General features: G+C 47.5%; 2 protein-coding genes across 10 annotated transcripts in view; one reads left to right on the forward strand and one right to left on the reverse strand.

The window, feature by feature from the left end:
* The window catches only part of RUSC2 (RUN and SH3 domain containing 2), a 57,354-nt gene extending 48,581 nt beyond the window's left edge, over positions 1-8,773 (forward strand). For 4 of the 5 annotated variants that reach the window (XM_033858226.2, XM_033858227.2, XM_033858229.2 and 1 more), the window contains 10 exons: positions 2,608-3,237; positions 3,452-3,637; positions 3,807-3,947; positions 5,114-5,190; positions 5,402-5,576; positions 5,667-5,772; positions 6,447-6,493; positions 6,947-7,757; positions 7,851-7,988; positions 8,073-8,773. In XM_033858226.2, coding sequence (XP_033714117.1) covers positions 2,608-3,237; positions 3,452-3,637; positions 3,807-3,947; positions 5,114-5,190; positions 5,402-5,576; positions 5,667-5,772; positions 6,447-6,493; positions 6,947-7,757; positions 7,851-7,988; positions 8,073-8,274 — 2,513 coding nt within the window. In that variant the 3' untranslated portion in view covers positions 8,275-8,773. Of the gene's footprint in view, positions 1-2,607; positions 3,238-3,451; positions 3,638-3,806; positions 3,948-5,113; positions 5,191-5,401; positions 5,577-5,666; positions 5,773-6,446; positions 6,494-6,946; positions 7,758-7,850; positions 7,989-8,072 lie in introns of those variants that run through there. The other variant, XM_073806252.1, reaches the window with a different exon arrangement.
* CIMIP2B (ciliary microtubule inner protein 2B) lies at positions 8,713-12,061 on the reverse strand. Of its 5 annotated transcripts, none has more exons than XM_073806255.1 (6): positions 10,765-12,061; positions 10,138-10,361; positions 9,832-10,049; positions 9,571-9,622; positions 9,297-9,349; positions 8,713-8,969 (listed from the first exon to the last, which is right to left on the reverse strand). In XM_073806255.1, the coding sequence occupies exons 1-6, from the start codon at positions 11,151-11,153 to the stop codon at positions 8,730-8,732; spliced, it is 1,176 nt and encodes a 391-aa protein (XP_073662356.1). In that variant the 5' UTR covers positions 11,154-12,061; the 3' UTR covers positions 8,713-8,729. The 5 variants fall into 5 exon arrangements, with proteins under 5 accessions (XP_073662356.1, XP_073662358.1, XP_073662355.1 ...); XM_073806257.1 differs by having other exon boundaries at positions 9,297-9,494; XM_073806254.1 differs by having other exon boundaries at positions 9,571-9,625.
* Between the last annotated feature and the right edge of the window lie 8,894 nt (positions 12,062-20,955).

Genomic DNA, 20,955 nt, shown 5'->3' on the forward strand with positions numbered 1-20,955 from the left:
AAAGAACGTTTTGTTCTTTCAGGGACCAATATGAACTTTGATAATGTAAGCTGTACTTGAGTTGATTTGGGATATTTAATTGATTGCAAACTCAGAATGAGTCAGCAGTTTGAAAGGGCTTCCAAAAAGTTAAAATGGTTGGATTCATTTAGAGACTCAAGAAGGGAGGAGTTGATAGTCCCCCTCACCCTTGTGAACCACTTAGAGCCCTCCTGGAAGTTCTGGACACTCCATTTTAAGAGGGAACCAAGGGGCTGGGGCTGTGTCGCCCACAGAAGAACAGACTTGGGTGAATGTGGTCTCTATCTCCAATTTTCTTAAGGGCTGTCACATAGAAAATGAGAAAACTTATTCCCTGTATTCCCTGAGGGTAGAACTGATACCCACTCCCCACAGTAGACACCCCTCCCCCTTTCCTGATCTTACTGCCTGAGAACTTAGCAGGGAGGATTTTTAAAAGAGTAGGAATAGATAGTCTAATTCAGACATACTCTGCATAGCATGTACAGTAAAGCTGGGATTGGGAGGGCCTACTCTGATAGCCAGCGTCAGCTCAGTCTTGAAATTTGGTATTTAAGTAAGTGGAGAGGATGAAGACATTCCCAGTAGGAAAAGCAGTGTGCTTAAAGATGGGAATGGGGGGGAAGAGTGGTGTCAATGAGCATGGCAGGTGTGGACGTTTGAGGGGAGAGCAGCTAATTTGTGGCAGGTGTGGACACCTACCTGACTGAGAAGATTAGACTTTGTTCTGTGGGCAGTAGCGCCGCAGGAAATAAAATACTTCCTAAAGCTGGTATATGTAAGAAGATTTGGATGCAGTGAGCCTATACTGAACCGAGGGTGACAGTGAGGCTTCATTCATTTAACGAATCTTTATTCAGTACCCACCATGCACCAGGGTCTGTTCTAGGCACTGGGGATACAGCAGTAAACAATTTAAAAATCCCTGCTTTTCTGGAGCCCTTATAAGGAGTAATGGACAATAAACAAATAAGATAATTTCTGATAGTGAAAAATGGCTAAAAAGGAAATAAAACAGGGTGATGAGAGCATGACTTGCCAGAGGGACTGGGGTGGTCAGAGAAGGTCTTAATGAAGTGATGCTTGAGCTGATGCCTGAATGATGAGACAATTTCAGCGAGAACAAAAGACCCCGAGATGTTAATGAACTTGGCATGTTGAAGGACAGAAGAAGGTATTGCTGGAGCATAGTGAGCCAGGGAGAATGACAAGGGTTGTTCTCTGATCACTGACTGGGAATAGCAGGAGGGTATAGTCTGAAAATTTCCACTGAGAGTGGTTCTGAAGCATCTCCTTTACAGGGTGTGTTCACCATCCCCTTAAGACTCGCTGAAGTAAATAAATGGGGAAAGATGAGGAATAGGAAAATCCAGCCTGATATCATTTCATGTGTAGTACAATGTGGTAAAGAGAACATTAGCCCCGAAGTCAAACTCTGACTTAGGCAGAATTCTAGCTCTGCAGCTTTCTAGTTGTGTGACCTTGGGCGAATGACTTAATCTCTAAATTTCCAATACCCAGATCTTTCAAGTATGGATACTAATTCCTTCCTCAGAACTGTGGAGCCAGGGGTGCCAGTGAACCACACCCAGGGTTTCAGGTGGTATGGATGCTTATAGCGCCACCTTGTGTTCTTTTACATGTTTACAGTGTGTGCAGTGTTTCATTAGCTGCACAGCCCATACACAAAGACTTTCCCTCTGTGCAGTGTCCTGTTGTGTGAGTGAGTCCCGTGTTTTGGAGTGAGACCCGTGTTTTGAGGGACACTGACTAGAAGATTGGCTGAAAGAACAGGAGAGGACCACTCCTGGGGAACACACCTCTATGTAGAGGGAACAGATGTGGACTCTGGGGCTCCAATACCAGGATCATGAGAGAGTGGGAGCAGGGTGGATAGGGTGACAGGGGGGCTGATTCTAGCTGCAAGTAAAGAAATATTTTATTGTGGTTAGATTTGCTCAAAAATGAAATGTGTCGTCTCTAGTGGAGACAGGGGATGATGGGCGAAAGCTTGAAGTAAATTAACATCTTGACCCTGAAAATATATTACTAACTCCAAGTCTTTAGGCCTTAGAAACAGAGAAAATGACGGTTCTGCCATTGGCAGAAATGGAAATCATCAGGAGAATGAATGAGGTGTTTTAAAATGGCAAATTTTAAATGAAAGCAGAACCCTAAAGTAGAATGATCTAGAGATCAAGAAGAAGGTTGGGGCTAAAGCCATGGGTTCAGGAGTTGCCTGTACGACTGTCTGAACGTGAACAAGGCAGGGAAGAAAGTGTAGAGTGAAATATAAGAATTGAGCCTTAAGATATGCCCGTCTTTGAAGTCAAGAAAATGAAGAAGGACTGAACAGTCAAGAGGTACAAGACAGGTCAATGTCATAAAAACACTAGGAAAAGTTTTACAAAAGACGGGAGGAGCACATTCCACAAACTTGAATTACCCCTACCCCATTCAATTCCTTCAGCCCAGGTCCTACCCCGCTCATCCCCTTTCCCCAGGGAGCGTCATCTCCTGCTTCTTGTCTTCCCCTCACGTGAGTTCAGTGTTCATCTGATTCCTTCTCCATCCCTGTTGCCGCAGGGGGTGGTGCTGAGAGCCGACCAGTCCTTCGCTACAGCAAGGAGCAGAGGCCAACCACGCTGCCCATCCAGCCCTTCGTGTTCCAGCACCACTTCCCCAAGCAGCTGGCCAAGTCCCGGGCCCTCCACAGCCTCTCCCAGCTCTACAGCCTCTCGGGCTGCACCCGTGCACCGCAGCGTGCCCCTCTGGCTGCCCCCACTGCTCAGGTCCCAGCGCACGCTCCTTCAGGGGAGCCTCAGGCATCCAGCAGCGGAGGTGCCAGGAAAGCTGGGCCTGAGCCACAAACCTCACGGCCGTCACCCCTGGGCAGCTACTCCCCCATCCGGAGTGCCGGCCCCTTTGGGCCCAGCACCGACTCTTCTGCCTCCACTTCGTGCTCCCCTCCCCCAGAGCAGACCACAGCCACAGAAAGCCCACCTCCATGGGGCCGCTCCTGTCCTCCTGCTGTCCGGCCTGCCACCTCCCAGCAGCCACAAAAGGAGCATCAGAAGATACTGACCTTGGCTGAGTACCGACTCCATGGAACAGGAAGCTTGCCTCCTCTGGGCTCCTGGAGATCTAGCCTCAGCCGGGCGGAGAGCCTGGCCCGGGGAGGTGGTGAGGGCAGCATGGCTTCCAGGCCCAATAATGGTATGAGGTTCAGTGCCTGCCCCCCACCCCACCCCAAGCAAGCTACCTCCCCGCTGAATGGTTTCTTATACTCCAGCTTGGGGTCAGAGGTTACAGTGTTTGCATCTGTGGCTAACATCCCAACCCTCATGTTTTATATGGGCCCACTGGGTGGGTATGAAATGCTGTCTTCTGACTATTTCCTGTCTCTTTTGCTAATCTATTCTGCTTTCAGCCAACCATCTATCCCCTCAAGCACTCAAGTGGAGGGAATACAGGAGGAAGAACCCTCTAGGGCCACCTGGTCTGTCAGGGAGCCTAGACCGAAGGCCACAGGATGGTCGACTGGCCCGAAGGAACCCCATCTTTGAGTTCCCTGGCTCCCTCAGTGCTGCTGGCCATCTGAACTGCCGGCTGAATGGTGTGTGGGCCAGATCCCCAGTAAACCCAGGGCAGGCCCTGCCATAGCTGGGAGGGGCTAGAGAAGGGGTCAGTCCCCAAAATCACATGGCTCAGAGGGTATGAGGCACTGAACTGAGCTGCATCTCAGAAAGAGAATTCCTTGGAATTGATTTTTCTCTTCTTTTCAGGTCAAGTAGTGAAGCCGTTACCACTGACCTGTCCTGACTTCCAAGACCCCTTTTCCTTGACTGAGAAGCCTCCAGCTGAGTTCTGTCTGTCCCCAGATGGCAACTCAGAGGCCGTTTCCATTGACCTTCTTCAGAAAAAAGGTGAATATTACTCCTAGCTCCGGACGGGAAATCTGCTATCACTACCTATTTGTGCCTGTTGCCCTACTATCTAGCCCTTCGGAATATTTCCCTGTTCTAGGACTCCAAGTGCTGGGAGGGAATTAGAGAGCACAGGTACTGGGGCAAGAGGCAGAAGTCTTTGTACTGTGGCTCGTGAGTATTTGCAAGTGAGCAAGGATCCTTTATCAGATGCTTAAGAATCAGGTTTTAGTTTCCTCCCTCAGGGAGCTAAGTATAGTGAGGGAGACTCCCATGTGCTATACTGGGGGAGCTCAAGTGCTACAAGCTCTAGCGGTTTGGGTAAACATGATGGTAACATCTAATAAGGTAAGGACTGACAAGGAACCAGTCTATCTAGCAGACCTGTTTAAGTGAGATGATGGGGAGAGGATTGAGCATAACTGCGGGCCTTAGAGAAGCAGCCTGTGAAAGGGAGAAAGATGAAGCTAAAGTCCCTCGCAGAGGCAGAGTGGGGGACTCAGAGTTTAGGGAGAGGGAAGAACCTTAGGCAAGAAGGGGAATAGCCACCTTCCTCCAAGTTGGAAAGGGATTAAGAGAGGGCAGGTGGGAAGGAAGATAGTTGTAATGTAGCTCTGTCTTTTGGATGGACAGGGAAGTTGAATTCATCACCAGTGGCCTCTGTTCTCTGTGTGAAGTAGAGCCAAGGGCTTGAGAGAGGGGTCAAGATTTGGCAAGGCAACGTGAGAGCATAGCAAAGAGTGCTACAAGGCACACGTCAAAGAAGTGCTTCTCCCAGGCACTGGTGTGAGTAGCGCTGGACTTTCTCCTACAACAGCCAATAGCCTGGTTTCTCAGAGTGGAGAGGACAGATGGTTAGAGTGATCCAGGTTTGGAGCAAGAGGGCAAGGAAGTGAGGATGTTGAGTGTCTTGACAATGGAATCATTGAGGTGGGTCTCGGCAGGGAGGTGAAAATAGGAGGGGCTTGAGAACCGGGCAAAAACAGGAAGAGGCCAGGGCCTGCTGTGTGTGCAGGGACAGAGAGAGTGAGTGAGTGAGTGAGTGTGTGTGTGTGTGTGTGTGTGTGTGTGTGGAAGCCCTTCCCTCTTCCCACTGAGGGCTCAGTCCCAGCTGAGTTGCCCAGGGACTTGATTAGGGACCCATCACATCAAATTCTCACTTGCAGGGCTGGTGAAAGCTATTAACACGGCTGTAGACCTCATTGTGGCCCATTTTGGCACAAGCCGGGATCCTGGGGTAAAGGTAGGCAAGAAACTGTGGAGAGCTGAGCTCTACCCTGCTGACCCTCACCTATTCTCTGCTACCACCTGCCCTTGCTCTCTTGCCTCTAGAACTCAGAGTTGGGTACTTAGAGATGGGGATCGCAAGAGAAGCACCGTAAGGACTAAGAGAGTCAGAAAGGACCAAGGTCAGGCTCCAGATGATTCCCTGTACTTCCCTACTGCATCCACAGGCAAAGCTGGGGAATAGTTCTGTGAGCCCCAATGTAGGCCACCTGGTTCTGAAGTACTTGTGCCCTGCGGTCCGGGCGGTGTTGGAGGACGGGCTCAAGGCCTTTGTGCTGGATGTCATCATCGGGCAGCGGAAGAACACCCCGTGGAGTGTGGTTGAGGCTTCCACACAGCTAGGTAAGTGCTGGCTGGCAAGATAGGGACCCCAGGCTGAATTTCAGGGTTCCAGGATTGGGCACGTGACCTCCAACTCTGGCTTCCTCCCAGGCCCATCCACCAAGGTTTTGCACGGCCTGTACAACAAAGTCAGCCAATTCCCAGAGCTCACCAGTCATACCATGCGCTTCAACGCCTTCATCCTCGGCCTGCTCAAGTGAGTGTGTGGAAATCTACAAACCACCGGTCCCCTCCCCTGGGCTCTGGCACTTCTGAAGAACCAGCTCCCTAGACTGGGTCAGAAAGGGTGGATCTGCAGGATCTTTGGCCAGGGCCCAGGCTCACTTTCTCCCCACCTAGCTACAGCCTCTCTCAGTAGGTCACTGGTCTCCCAGCAGACCCATCAGTCTCTGGCACTGATCACCAACATGGTCTTCTGCTTTTACAAATCCATAATCTGGCTCATTTGGAAATTAACCTGGTTCTCAGTTTCTTTGGATATTGTAACCCTGATCCTGTCCATTCCAGCACTGCTTCCAAATCCTGCTTGACCCAGTTCACCTTGGCACCCACATCACAGTATCCTTCTTTTCTCAAGTATGGGCCGAGGTCATCCCCTTTGGTCCTGAGCTATCCTGTCCTCTCACTCAGCAGCTGCCCTGACTTCCTGGGTCACGGGCAAGCCAACTCCATTCTAAGAGGAAGTGATTGGCTTGTGAATCACATGTTCACCCCCTCCCTATTAACCAGGTAGCATCACTGCCATAGCAGGGAGATGTTCACCTATACCTCTGCCCTGTGCGTGACCCCCCCCCATATCTGTCTTCTTTGTATCTTATCATCTGGCTATATCCACACAAGACTCAACTCTCTTCACCTATCTCCCTACAGCATCCGGTCCCTGGAGTTCTGGTTTAATCACCTCTATAACCATGAAGGTAATGCTCAGAACCCTGCTCTGTCTTGCAAACTCAGCAGAGGCCAGACCTCGGAGGATCGAAAGAGGGAGGCACAGCTGTCTTTTCAGATGCTAGAAGTGGGGAGGAGAACCACACAGGCTTTCATCCTCAAGGCTTGGGCTTCTACCCAAGTCCTCTCCCAGCCTCTGCTTGTGTTAGAGCCTTGGAGTCAGCGGGATACTCAGGCAATCTGGGAGTCAGGGTGGCCAGGAACCTCTCTCTTCTGAACTCACGGCTGCCACTTAAGATTGTGGAGCTTCCGCACTGCACAACTTCAGAAGGCATCGTTTACACCGTAGTGCATCTAAGTGGCACGGCACACAGCCTGTGCAGCAGTCCACAGTGACTCCACCCAGGTTGCCTTTCACAGGCCCACCCCAGGCCGGGCTCTGCTTCTCTGTGTGGCTCAGTCCCTCTCTCTTTCTCCCCTAGATATCATCCAGACCCACTACCAGCCGTGGGGTTTCCTGAACGCGGCGCATACGGTGTGCCCTGGCCTCCTGGAGGAACTGCTGCTGCTGCTCCAGCCCCTGGCCCTCCTGCCCTTCAGCCTCGACCTACTGTTCCAGCACCGGCTGTTGCAGAGTGGGCAGCGGCAGCGGCAGCACAAGGAGCTGCTGCGGGTGTCCCAGGACTTGCTGCTGTCCGCCCACTCGACACTGCAGCTGGCCCGCTCCCGGAGCCAGGAGGGCCCTGGAGACATGGACGGGGCAGCCCGTGGGGAGCGGGTGAAGGGTGTGGGTGCCCCAGAAGGTGGAGAAGATGAGGAAGAAGACAAGGAGACAGAGGCAGCTGAGAGCTCAGGGCGTGGCAGGTGGGCCCGAAGTGGGCAGGCTGGCTGGTGGTACCAGCTCATGCAGAGCTCCCAGGTCTACATCGATGGCTCCGCTGAGGGCTCTAGGTTCCCCCGGGGTGGCAGCAATAGCAGCAGTGGCAGCAGCAGTGAGAAAAAGAAAGGGACGGGAGGTGGGGGGCCACCCCCCCGAGAGGGAGTCGTGGAGGGAGCTGAGGCCTGCCCTGCCCCTGAGGAGACCCTTGGCCGGGAGAGGGGCTGGCCTTTCTGGATGGGGAGCCCCCCTGATTCTGTACTGGCTGAGCTGAGGCGCAGCCGGGAGAGGGAGGGACCCACTGCCCCCCCAGCAGAAAATGAGGAAGGAGCCTTAGAGCCTTCACCCGGGGTCATCAAGTGGGGACACCTCTTCGGGTCCCGAAAGGCTCAGCGGGAGGCCCGGCCCACAAACAGGTAAGAGACAGCCCCTGGTGTGGACAGACGGGCGGGGGTGCCTGCTCTAAGCCAGGGCACAGACAGAGCCAGAGCCCGGCCGCTATCCCCTAGGCTACCCTCGGACTGGCTCAGCCTGGACAAGTCCATGTTCCAGCTAGTGGCGCAAACAGTGGGTGCCCGCCGGGAGCCAGAGCCCAAGGAGGGCCTGCAGGAGCCACAGTCTCCAGCCCTGCCTTCCAGCACTCCATGGTGAGCCCTGGGAGACAGAGGGATTTGGGGGCTGGGTTTGGCCCTGGGTGGGGTTTCTCTGACCTCCATTTGTTGTTTCCCCAGCGAGGTGAAGGCACTGTGCCACTATCTGGCCACAGGCCCTGGACAGCTGAGCTTCCACAAGGGAGACATCCTGCGGGTGCTGGGGCCAGCCGGAAGAGACTGGCTGCGCTGCAGCCGTGGCCCTGACACTGGCCTGGTGCCTCTGGCCTATGTGACTTTGACCCCAACTCCAAGTCCAACCCCTGGAAGCAGCCAAAACTGAGGCCCTGTGCATGCTGGTGGCCTCAGGGACCCTCACAACCCCTAGACTCGTAGCCTGAGAGCCCTTCCCAAGCCCTCTGGCCTGGTTACAGAGAGTAGACCGAGAGCTGGGGGCCACATACCCCTGTGCTCAGTATCAATTACTCCCCCTTAACTGTCCCAGTGACCTCGTCCAGATCTCCCCCCAGGAAAGGAGGGAAGGGACGCAGCACTGGGCTGCCAGAATTTCCCCCGCCTGTCTTGGCCAGCCCTCCCATGGGTACAGACAGGCATGTCCCTGTGGAGGGAGGTGACCAGAAGGCCCGTTTGTGGGGGTCCCTAGGCCAGGTGGTGAGAAGGATGGGTGACAGTATTGGGGCCAGTTCCCTGAGCCCCCAGCTTTAAGTAGGCTGTGGCCAGTGCCTGGTGGTCAGAGGAGGGAGGAGGAGCCCAGGCTCTGTTTATGTATTTATTTATTTATTTATTACACCTATTAATAAAAAAGGTGCTCGGCCTCCAAACCGTTCTCTCTTTGTGCCTTCTCCCACCCTCCAGACCATCTTTCTTCTTTGCAAAAGGATGGCTGGGATAGGATGAAAAGGAAAGAGAGAACTTGAAGTCTAGGTACCTACGCCAGGAGCTGCTTCTGGATGGTGCTGAGGCCCAGAGCATCATGGGTGAGATGCCCATATGTGCGGCCAAACTGGAACTTATACCCTGTGTGGCCAAAAGATTCTGTCATTTGTAGCCAGAGGCATAGAAAAGTTATTTCTCAGCCAGTTGCCTAGAACCTCCAAGTTATCCTTCAAAATCTGGTCCTAACTACTCCCTAGGAGCTACATCAGTTTCCTTTTCTGCCCAGTGAGAAAGCTGACCCAAGGTCCCCCCATATCTACTAGTTCCAAGCCCTAAACCACCTCCACCCATCTCTCTCTCTCTCTCTCTCTCTCTCTCACACACACACACACACACACACACACACACACACACACACACACACAAATATTCCAGTCCCCGAAGCCTCCCTCTGGGGGCTGTCCTCACCTGGCACATAGCCCCCGTATTTAGGTACAAGGCCCAGGTTCTGAGGGTAGGTCCTGGAAAGTGAGGGGAGATGTTTAGGATCCTTCTGGGATCTGACCCCTGACTTCATCTGTCCAAATTCCTGCAGTGCCTGGTTGCTGAGCACAGGAAAGCTGGAACCGAAGAGGAAGCGAGCACGGGGCACATAACCAGTGAAGCCTAGGGGAGGGGGATACTAAGTCAGTACCTCCTGGGCACCTCCCCAGGCCTTTGGTCATTACCCACTTCCTCTCACCTGGCATGAAGAACTTGCGAGGATCTCTGTCATCCGTGGAATAAGGGGAAGCCTTCTGAGGAGAAGTGGATAGAAGAAAAACAGGGCTATCAAGTTCAGCCCCTGGGCTGTAACACAAGCTCCCAGGGAGGTGAGGCTGGCGGTCTAGCCCACATCCCCTGTCCCACAGCCATGCTACACATGACCACCCCAGACCTGGCCACACAGAGGTAAGGCTCCCCACTCCCGCCTCGTACTCCCCATCAGCCTTCTCCGTCTCACTTGTTCCGCCTCCTGCCCCAGCTCTGGCTCCTTTTCCGTCTCTAGCTCTGCCTCCAGCTTTGGCTCTTGGTCTTTCTCCACGTCTTTCTCTCCCTTGGCCTCCTTTGGCAGCTCCTGACTCCTCTGTCGCCCATACCACTGAGTGAAATCATTCAGAGCCTCAGCCCAGACCCGGCTGCTGTTCTTGGCAAAGATGAACTGTGCCTGGGGTACAAAACCTAGGTAGGCAGGGGGCAAGGACGATTTGTTAGTGTGTGGGACCCATGTTCTGGGATGGGGGGTACCTGTTCATACCTGGGTACATACCTGTGTACCCAGGAATCATGCTGGAGCTGAGCCTTTCGTGTCCACGCCTGACAGGCAGGCTTTTCCTGGGACCGTCGGGAGATCTTGGAGGCCGGATGGGAGGCAGAAGTGTGCGGTGGGAAGGGAGCCGGGCTAGGCCAGGAGAGCCGCGAAGTAGCTGCCCAGTCATCTGCCCATAGGTCTGGCCCATGCTGAACCGAAGTAGCGGGCAGTGTCCAGTGTACCTGTAGCACAAGTCTCACCCACTCACCTCTAGAATCCCCGGCCTCACCATCCCCAGAGGCAGAAGCAGAGACCTCTGAAGCCCTGATCTCTTCTGGACTCAGCTGTGTATATATTTGGAGCAGGCGTTTCTTAGTTCTCTGTCTGGGTTTTCAACCCTTCCCCTCTGCTGCTACCCTGTTACCATGGAGAGCACAACACAAAGCTTCATAGCAGGCCCGGCTACTACTGTTCCCTTGCTTTTCCTTTTCCATCCAACATCATAGACATCCCAGCCATAAGCCTCCCATACCAGAATGTCCACCTGGCCCCCAAGGCCGAGGTGGCACAACTCTGCCACCTTTTACACCCTTTTACACCCCTGTTCCCAGAAGCAAACACGTGTGCTCTGGGCAGAAGTCTTACCCTGGGATATAATGAGGGTTCTGAGGGTTCAGCCCTGGTATGAAGGTGCTAGCCATAGCCTTGGGAACCCAGGCGAAGTTCCCTTCGTTTCTCTGAGCCGTTTCTCTGAGCTGAGCTCCTGGGCTGTGTGTGCTGACTGTGTCAAGGGCTGGGAGGCCGAGCCAGAGGCAGGAGGTGGGGCTTGGGGAGGAGAGAGGGGTTGGGGCACTAGTGTGATGGCTGTCAGGGCCTGGGCCGCAGGGGAGTAGAGGCTCACTGGTCCGTCCACTCCGGATCAAAGGCAGCCCTGCCACCTGGGGGCAGGGAGAAGGCCGCATACAGCCTTGCCACTGCAGAACCAAAGGAAGCCCTGAAGTGGCAGGTGGGGGAGCAAAAACTGACAGGCCCATTGAGCTCTGTCTCGAAAGAGGGCCCTTCCTTCCTAAGCCCCTCTCTGAGCACCTGCCTGAGGAGGTGTGGATTGTACGCTCTGTGAGTCTTGGTTGAAGGTGATGGAATTCCTAGGAAAGCCCAGGGGGGAGGTGATAGGGAGAAAAGGAACCTGAAGACCTCTAGGCAGTGACATTGTTTATTTTCAGTAACGTAAGGACAAGAATTACTACTATAATCCGGATCATCATCCATTCAACAAATATGCCGTGCTCTGCCAGGCATGCCGTACAGGGGCAGAACGTCATTTAGTATCTCTGAACCCTACTATCCTCATTTATAAAATGCAGGTGCTGCTGTTGTGAGGCTCAGATTAATGTATGCAGATGTGCTTTGTAACAAACACCTTGAAGCCAGAATGGTGGGGTAGGGGAAAGGGCACAGGCGTGAAGTCAGGCAGCCATGGGCTCCTAACAGCTTGTGAGCTTGAGCCGACCTTACCTTCTCTGAGCAGGTGGCTTCTTCTGAACCTGAAATCCCTAAACTCTTAACATGAAGGTTAAAATAGCCTAACCTACCAAGGTGGTGTCAAAAATAAAGTCAGATAGTGTGTGTGAAAGAACTTACCCCAGCACCTGGCACGCAGCTGCTAAAACTTAATTTCCTTTCCTATTGTTTAGTATCGTCTCTAAGCGTCTAACACAAATGGGAGATCAATGGATGGTTAGTAAATTCAGGGGTTACAGGTTTTCTCACTGGGGGGGTTCAAGGGAAGGAGATATGAAGGTAATGTTGAGGTTTAATGAGGGGGCAAATTAGAATTTGTTAAGAAAACAATTCAGATCCTAAGAGCAGTACAGACCAGGAAAAAGATGCGGGGAGGGGAGCATGATTAGAACTTTACGGCTGGTTCAGGGCCAGGCTGGTCCACCTTTCCAGGACGCAGAGCCTCTGCTCTCCTCCCCACGCCTGACTGTGCCAGTGCCTGGGCTAACCCAGCTTGTGTCACTGACTTCTTGGGAATTGCACAAGAGGGCCCCAAAGAATACATTTCATGCTCCTCAGTGTTCTGCCAAGAACACTTGGTATGTGTCACTTAGAGCTAGAGTTAGAGAGGACTTGGCTCCCAGGAAATATGCTAGAGTGAGGGTGGGAGCTGAGGGGAGAGCCCAGAAGAGCAGGAATATGTCAAGGCTAACAACCTGGACTTCTGGATTCTGTAACAGACACTGTTGGTTGCACACTTCATACCTATTCCCTACCCCCGTCTCCCTTCTTCCTAACAGAACTTTAATTTTGTTCTGCCAAGCAGTCAGGAACTTCAGGGAAGCTGGAGCCAGCCGTAGGAATGAGTCTGGATTAGTCTAAGCCCATCATAGTAGTCCCATTCCCCTTGCCAGTGACTGGTTAGGCATGGGCTTGTGGCAACCTGGACAGTATGAGGGCAAGTCTGCTGGGGTGAAGGAGTGTCCTGGGAAGAGTTTCTTTGCTCTTAAAAAGATGCACAACAAATTAGAGAAAGAGAGATGGACAAGAAGGAATGATGTCTTTTCCTGCCTCTAGAAATTCTGTGGATGTGATGCTGGAACCTTGGCAGGCATCATGAAACCTGTGGAAAGCTAAGCTAACCTGGGAACAAAGCCTGAATCCATGCAGGGTGGATGGCAGAATAGCAAGGCCTGGGTCCTTGATGGTAATGTTGAGCCTCTGACTTAACCAACCTTCTTATGAAATAATTTCATTATTGTTAAGGCCACTTTAAGTTTTCTTTTACTTAGAGCCAAAGGCGTCATAATATAAAAGTAAAACAAAACAAAACAAAAACACTAGTTCTAAAAACAAAAACAAAACGCTAGTTCTAATCCTAGTCACTAGAGATACAGACCCTGGCCAAATTCATCTCATCAGCCCTCAGTTTTCTCATCTATAAAATGGGTAAACTAATGTTACTACCTCATTGAGCAGGATATGGTAGATGAGATGATGCAAAAAGAGCAGCTGACCCAGTGTCTAACTTGCTAATAAGTAAATAGCAATTCATTGTGTTTAGTTAGAATTTGGTATGATGGGAGAAAAGAAAAAAGTAGTAAGACTGGGAGTTCGGGGGAAAGAATCTGTGAAGTTGAGAAATGGAAAGGTTAGAATTTAAAATTGGGATGTAGATTAAGATGCAGAGACTGGAACAATTTCTGCAGAAAAGACCATGGCAGCTAGAATCTGGGTAAGAGTTAATATAAGTTAGGAAACAAATTATAATTAGTCTTAGATTCATGGTTTGTGAAGAAACAGCTCACTGTTCTTGGTGAAATGGCTTGTTGCTATTATTGTTTCCATCTGTGTAAAGAGTATTTCTAAATCCCTGAAGATTGGAAGGACATTCTAACCTGGGAAAGGAGTGGAAGAGCTAGTTGAGGGGCCTGTAGGAATGCTCATTGCCTTGGTGCCTCCTTCCGAGGGACAGTCATGGTAACCTACCCACAACTTGTTCCTGACGACAGCTGCCACACCCAGCGGCCAGTGTTGGATGTGGCAGCAGAGAAATGTTTCGCTGGGATTACACCCATCTACAAGATGAAGGTCCAGTTAGGAAAGTCACGACAGTGCCCTGCTCACTCCACACAGCCTGCTGGGTCTCCCAAATGGCAGTCTACAACTCTCTTGTGCTCTGCCTTTGATCTGACCGGGAATTGCTGTAAAATTTCATGTAAATAAATACAAATAGCGAATCGTGTCGTACACCTGAAACTAATATAATGGTATGTGTTAACTATATCTCAATTTTTAAAAATCAGGATATTTATCAGCCAAAAAATTTTCACATAGATCCCAGATCAATCACTTGATTGTACGTCAGTACTGGGCAAGCATAAATCCCCTCTATGAGGATGAATTAAAAGAAAATCATGAGACCTTTGGAAAAAGTTCCTCAGATCAAGAGACAACCAAAATTGAAACAAAAAGTGAAAAGAATGAACTCCAAAAGATTACATACAACATAACACCCTTTAAAATTAAAATATATAGATGCGATAAAACTACATAAACAGGAAAGCAAGGTAATGATGAACATGAGTTTAGTTGCTTACCTCGCATGGAAGTGAGACAGTGGAGGGGGATGAGACCATACATGTAGATGTACGTTATTGTCAAGGTCCCAGTTTTTGTTTGGGATGGTGATTTCATAAATGCTTATTATTACACATTTGAATGAATGAATTAATTAAACCATGGGCCAATGATTAAAGTGTATCATAAATCAAGGATTATGAAAACCCAAATCTGTGCAGTTGACATCCAAAGAGGTGGAATGGGGTGGGGTTGGGGAGAATCCAAATAGAAATGATCAGAAACAGTGGTATTGATAAGACTTGAATATACTTTCTGGTTTTAGTGCTCAAGAAGTCAAAATATTAAAGAAGAACAGAATCTGAACAAGGATGATTTATTAGCTACACACAGGGAAATTTAAAAACTGGCCATAGTCTAGTCCTGCCTAACAGAGCAGGCTTGGGCAAATTGCTTAGTCTTTGAGCCTCAGTTTCCACATCTGTAAAATGAAAGAGATGCACTGGATTGTTATTAAGATTCCTTTTAGTTCCTACTCCCTTCTCTATTTGCCAATGCAAATATTATATGGGTTTTAAACATATATACATATTATTTTACATTTTTATGTATACATATTTATCTTACATTTTATATTCATATTTATGTATTATAAAATATATACATATATGATTTTCTTAAATAGCAGAATCTTTGATGTGCTTTTAGTCATTTTTTTAATTGAAGTATAGTTGATTTATAATGTGTTAATTACTGCTGTACAGCAAAGTGACTCAGTTATATATACATTATTTTTCATATTCTTTTCCATCATGGTTTATCACAGGATATTAAATATAGTTCCCTGTGCTAGACAGTAGGACCTTGTTTATCCATTCTATATATACCAGTTTGCATCTGCTAATTAGAGTCATTTCTAAACGCAACTATATTTTTAAAGTTTCATACTTTAAAATGTGCATGTGTAGGGCTTCCCTGGTGGCTCAGTGGTTGAGAGTCTGCCTGCCGATGCAGGGGACACGGGTTCGTGCCCCGGTCCGGGAAGATCCCACATGCCGCTGAGCGGCTAGGCCCGTGAGCCATGGCCGCTGAGCCTGCACGTCCGGAGCCTGTGCTCCACAACGGGAGAGGCCACAACAGTGAGAGGCCCGCGTACCGAAAAAAAAAAAATGTGCATGTGCCTCCTAGGATGCAGCTCCAAATGAGCCTTATTCAACTTATAAATTTTCCTGAAAACAGGCCACTATCTGGATATCACTGCTCTGAGCATAGAGGATGGATCAAAGCAAAGGAAATGGCAGAATCTCTTTCTGGTGTTTTTACACGTATAACATTCTTCAAATCCACAGCACCAGTTTTTTGGGTTTTTTAAATAAATTTATTACTTATTTATTTTTGTGTTCATTGGGTCTTCATTGCTGCGCTGCGGGCTTTCTCTAGTTGCGGCGAGCGTTGCTGTGCGCGGGCTTCTCATTGCAGTGGCCTCTCTTGTTGCGGAGCAGGGGCTCTAGGCTCGCGGACTCTAGAGCACAGGCTCAGTAGTTGTGGTGCACGGGCTTAGTTGCTCACGGCATTTGGGATCTTCCCAGACCAGGGCTCAAACCCATGTGCCCTGGATTGCCAGGCGGATTCTTAACCACTGCGCCACCAGCCAAGTCCCTCCACTAACTTTCATTAACCATCTCAGCTAGGTAATTACCTTCTGGTCACTACAGAGATGAATAGATGAATAAGATATAATTCTTGACCTCAGTGATTTTACAATTTTAAAGAGGAGTGAGAGCTACAGAGAAAATCAGTATAAACACCACAATGTAGATTTAAACAAAAACAACTGACTTTATAATAGGCCACAAAGAAAAATCTCAAAAATCCCAACAAGCACAAATAAACCACATTTTCTCACACAAACACAACAAACCTGTAAATAAAAAACAAAAATTAGGTTAACCAAGCAAACAAAAAACCCCAATTGCCTCTAAATTCAGCTTTGATTGAATTCTCATTTATTTCTAAAAAATGGTGTATAATCACTCTTCTTTTCTTTGCCCCAAGTTAAGAGAGCATTTAAAAATTGTCTAAATGTTGGGCAATTTTTAGCCTCAAGTGTATACTGGCATCACGACTAAGGACATAGGCTTAATCCTAGATCCATCACTTAACTAACTGTACAATCTTAGGTAAATTAGTAAACCTCTCTGAATCTCTTTTTCCCTCATCTATGAAATGAGAATGGTAATACTGTAAGGATTAATTTAAATGGTATATGTAACACAGAATAGTTATTGGTACCTAATAAACTGTCAAAATTATCATTAAACAAGTGTTCCAGTAGGAGCCATTTTTGTTACAAGAAACAACTGTCTACTTCTGCTGGCCCAAGTATAGCAAGTACAGAGGAAGAGAGGTTATCGTAAGGATGAATTAGATTTCATCAGTGTCCAAGGAAAGGACTCTATAGCCTGCTTTATAGCCAGGCCTCATGGAAACTGAAATTGAGAACTTGAAAGCTAACAGGAGCTAAGGCAGTTATTTTCGCTCTTTTCTCCTTGAGGCCATGTGCTTCCCCCTGCACATCTGCTCAATCTCTCTCTCTCTTTTTTTTTTTTTTTTTTTTTTTTTTGCGGTACGCGGGCCTCTCACTGTTGTGGCCTCTCCCGTTGCGGAGAGGAGTTCGTTTCCTGATGAGCCACATGCACACCGGAGTTATGATGTGGCAGACACATCCATTTGGGAAGGGGAGAGAATGGGGAGGGGGCAGAGGAGAGGAGACGTGAGGAGAGGGAGAGGGAAAGAAGGGAGAGAAGGAGGGAGGGAGGGAGAAGAAGAGAGAGAATGAGAGCATAAGAAAGAGAGAGAAGGATTCCCTGGTGAAGCAGTGGTTGAGAGTCCGCCTGCCGATGCAGGGGACACGGGTTCATGCCCCGGTCCGGGAAGATCCCACATGCCGCGGAGCGGCTGGGCCCGTGAGCCATGGCCGCTGAGCCTGCGCGTCCGGAGCCTGTGCTCTGCAACGGGAGAGGCCACATCAGTGAGAGGCCCGCGTACCGCAAAAAGAAAAAAAAAAAAAAGAATACTAGCTGAAACTCTATATAACTAAACCAGAAAATCTCACTGAGATTAAAATTGTGTAGGAAAATATAAATCAAAATCAACCCAAGTGATACAGAATATCTGAAAATAAAATAACAACCATAGAAGAAATTGAAAAAGCGGTCAAATAGTTGCCACCTACCAGAAGACCCACACTACGCTTAATTTACAAAATTAGTATGAATTTAATTCAAGACCTAACAAACCTCATACAAGTCTTACAACAGATGAAGAATCTAAATGAAACATCAAGCCAGGAATAGCACGTAGCAAGATGGTCTTCTTTCCTTGAATCCAGTAATAGTTACCACTAAATGATCACAGCCCACTTTCTGAGACCTCCCAAGGCTCTGCAAGACAGCATATCTTTAGTGATTTCTGCCAGAGGTTCAGAATGAGGGGAATGCTGGCAAATGTCCTGCTCTTTGTCACCCCTGAGTTGACAGCTCAATAAGGGCAGATACCTTGTCTATCTTGTTCACAGTTGTAGCCCCAGCATCAAGCACAGGTGTCTGGCGCATAATATAAGCTAAACAAATCTAGCAATATTGTAAAGGAATAACATTCATTAAAACTAGTAGGATATATTTCAGGACTGCAACAGTGATTAAAATAGAAACTCTTTCTATTAATGTAATTAACATGAATAAACCAAAGGAAATAAAAGCCATTTGATCACCCTGACAGATGCTGAGGAAATCTTTCATAAAATTAAATACCCATTTGTTATTTTTTAAAGGATTTTTAGTAAACCAGGAATATAAACATGATAAAGAATACTTGAAATGAACAACCAATATCAAACTACATCAAAGAGAGAAGCCAGAGCCAGGATTGGCAAACGGGTCTTATGCGTTGTACTAAATCCAATTAATTGTAGTCACTTATGGGAATGTTACTGTGAGGTTTCTGAAATAGGGTCATGGCTTAGCAGGAAAAAGTGCTAAGGATTAGCTATGTTTGCCCTGAGCATAAGATGGATGCTAGCGTGTAGAGTTGATAATCCTTCACTTTAGGCAATCTTAAAAAAGTCAGAACCAAGACAAGACTGCACTATCACCTTTATTATTCAACATTGTTCTACATATGGTCTAGACAGCGCATGAAACAAAAATAAGGACAGTTACCCTTGAACAATGTAAGTTTGAACTGCACAGGTCCACTTACACGTGGACCTTTTTTTTTCAATAAATATTACAGTACTACAGATAAGTGGCTGGTTGAATTCATGATGCAGAACTGCGGATATGGAGGGTGGACTATGGGACTTAAGCATCCTCGAATTTTGATATCTCTGGCAGGTCCTGGAACCAACCCCCTAACCCCCCAACCCCCTCCCCCTTCCCCCCTCAGATACCAAAGTCTCATTGTAATAAGATATAAATGTTGGAAAGGAAGAAAAAGTTTACTTGCTTAACTACAAAACCCAGAGAAGTAACCGAAAAACAGCAAGAACTAATAAGAGTATTATCAAATGAAAAATATATTCAAATATTAATAGCTTTCATATTAGCCAGCATTACTGGTTAGATGACACATTGGAGGACTTGCGCTTCCAGCATTATGGCAGAATAGGTGTTCTTCGAGGATTATCTAAAGCAAATCAACTATATATGGTATAGGTCATTGTGCGTTTGTCTTTCAATAATTTGACTAAATTGTAATCCCTAGAGCAACTACTAAGAATGTAATTAAAATATATGTTTAAAAAACAGAAAAACTAGAATGGTATGCTAAAAAATATATTTATTTAAACCAAAAGAAGGCAGTAAAGAAGGAACAGAGGAACAAAACAAAACAAAAAAGACATGAGACAATGAAAACATACGTCCACACAAAAAACGTGTACATGATTGTTCATAGGAGCGTCATTAATGATAACCAAAAAGTAGAAACAACCCAAATGGCCATCAACTGATGAGCAGATAAATAAACATGGTATATTCATACAGTGGAATATTATTCAGAAACGAAAAAAGAATGAAGTACTGCTACATGCTATAACATGCATGAACCTTGAAAACATTACACTAAGTAAAAGCAAGATAAAAGAGACCATATATTGTATGACTCCATACATGAAATGTCCAGAAGAGGCAAATCTATAAAATCAGAAAGTGAATTCATGGCGCCTAGGGCTGGAGGTAAGGGAGTTTTGTGTGGTGGTGGGTGTGGATACAGAGATTGACTGCTAATGGACATGAGGTTTCTCCTTGGTGATGAAAATATTCTAGAATTGATTGTGGTGATATTTGCACAACTCTGAATATAATAAAAACCACTGAATTATAAACTTTAAATGGGTGAATTATATCTCAATATAAAGCTGCTTAAAAAATAAAATTATAGGGACTTTCCTGGTGGCGCAGCGGTTAAGAATCTGCCTGCCAATGCAGGGGACATGGGTTTGAGCCCTGGTGTAGGGAGATCCCACAAGCCGCGAAGTAACTAAGCCCGTGTGCCACAACTACTGAGCCTGTGCTCTAGAGCCCACGAGCCACAACTGCTGAGCCCGCGTGCCATAACTACTGCAGCCCTCACGCCTAGAGCCTGTGTTCTGCAACAAGAGAAGCCACCACAATGAGAAGCCTGCGCACCACAACAAAGAGTAGCCCCTGCTCGCCGCAACTAGAGAAAGCCCACGTGCAGCAACGAAGACCCAACGCAGCCAAAAAATAAGTAAATAAATTTATATAAAAAAAATTTTAAATAAAATTGCAAAATGCAAAGAAAAGCAACCCAAATCTAATAATGTAAAAAAAAAGAGAGAAAGAAAGGAAGGCAGGGAGGGAGGGATGTTAGGAGAGAGGGAGGAAGGATGGAAGGGGGAAGGAAGGATACATCAAGATCAAATTGGGTTTATTCTATAAATGCAAAGTTGGTTTAACATTAGACAGTGAATATAATGTACCATTTCTTAGAAATCTTTTTCCCCTTCCTACCACCACCTCTATAGATGGTATACTTTGGGCTTGGCCATATGGCTTGCTTTGGCCATTGGAATGTTGATAGACATGATGTGACCCAAAGACATGAAGAGCAGTTGCAAAACTGCTCCTGTTTCGCTCTTCTTCATCACCACGGCAAGAACATGCCTAGGCTATCCTGCTGGTCCCAGGAGGAGTGAGAGACAGATGGAGCACAGCTAAACCATGTGGCCAATCCTAGTTTAGAATGCTGACCCCAGTCAAACCACAGATTTCTGAGAATAAATAACTGTTTTATGCCACTGAGTTTTTTTTTAATTTTACTGTAGTTGATTTACAATGCAATGTTGTGTTAATTTCTGCTCTATAGCAAAGTGACTCAGTTATATATATATATATATATATATATATATATATATATATATATATATATATATATATATATTCTTTTTCATACTCCTTTCCATTATGGCTTATCACAAGATATTGAATATAGTTCCCTGTGCTATACAGTAGGACCTTTTTGTTTATCCATTCTATATATAATAGTTCGCATCTGCTAACCCCAAACTCCCAATCCTTCCTTCCCCCAACTCCCCTTGGCAACCACAAGTCTGTTCTCTATGTCTGTGAGTCTGTTTCTGTTTCGTAGATAAGTTCATTTGTGTCATTTTTTAGATTCCACATATAAGTGATATCATAAGTCTTTCTCTGTCTGACTTACTTCACTTAGTAT

The sequence above is a fragment of the Tursiops truncatus genome, chromosome 6 (genome assembly GCF_011762595.2).
Source record: "Tursiops truncatus isolate mTurTru1 chromosome 6, mTurTru1.mat.Y, whole genome shotgun sequence".
Taxonomy (NCBI): Eukaryota; Metazoa; Chordata; class Mammalia; order Artiodactyla; family Delphinidae; genus Tursiops; species Tursiops truncatus.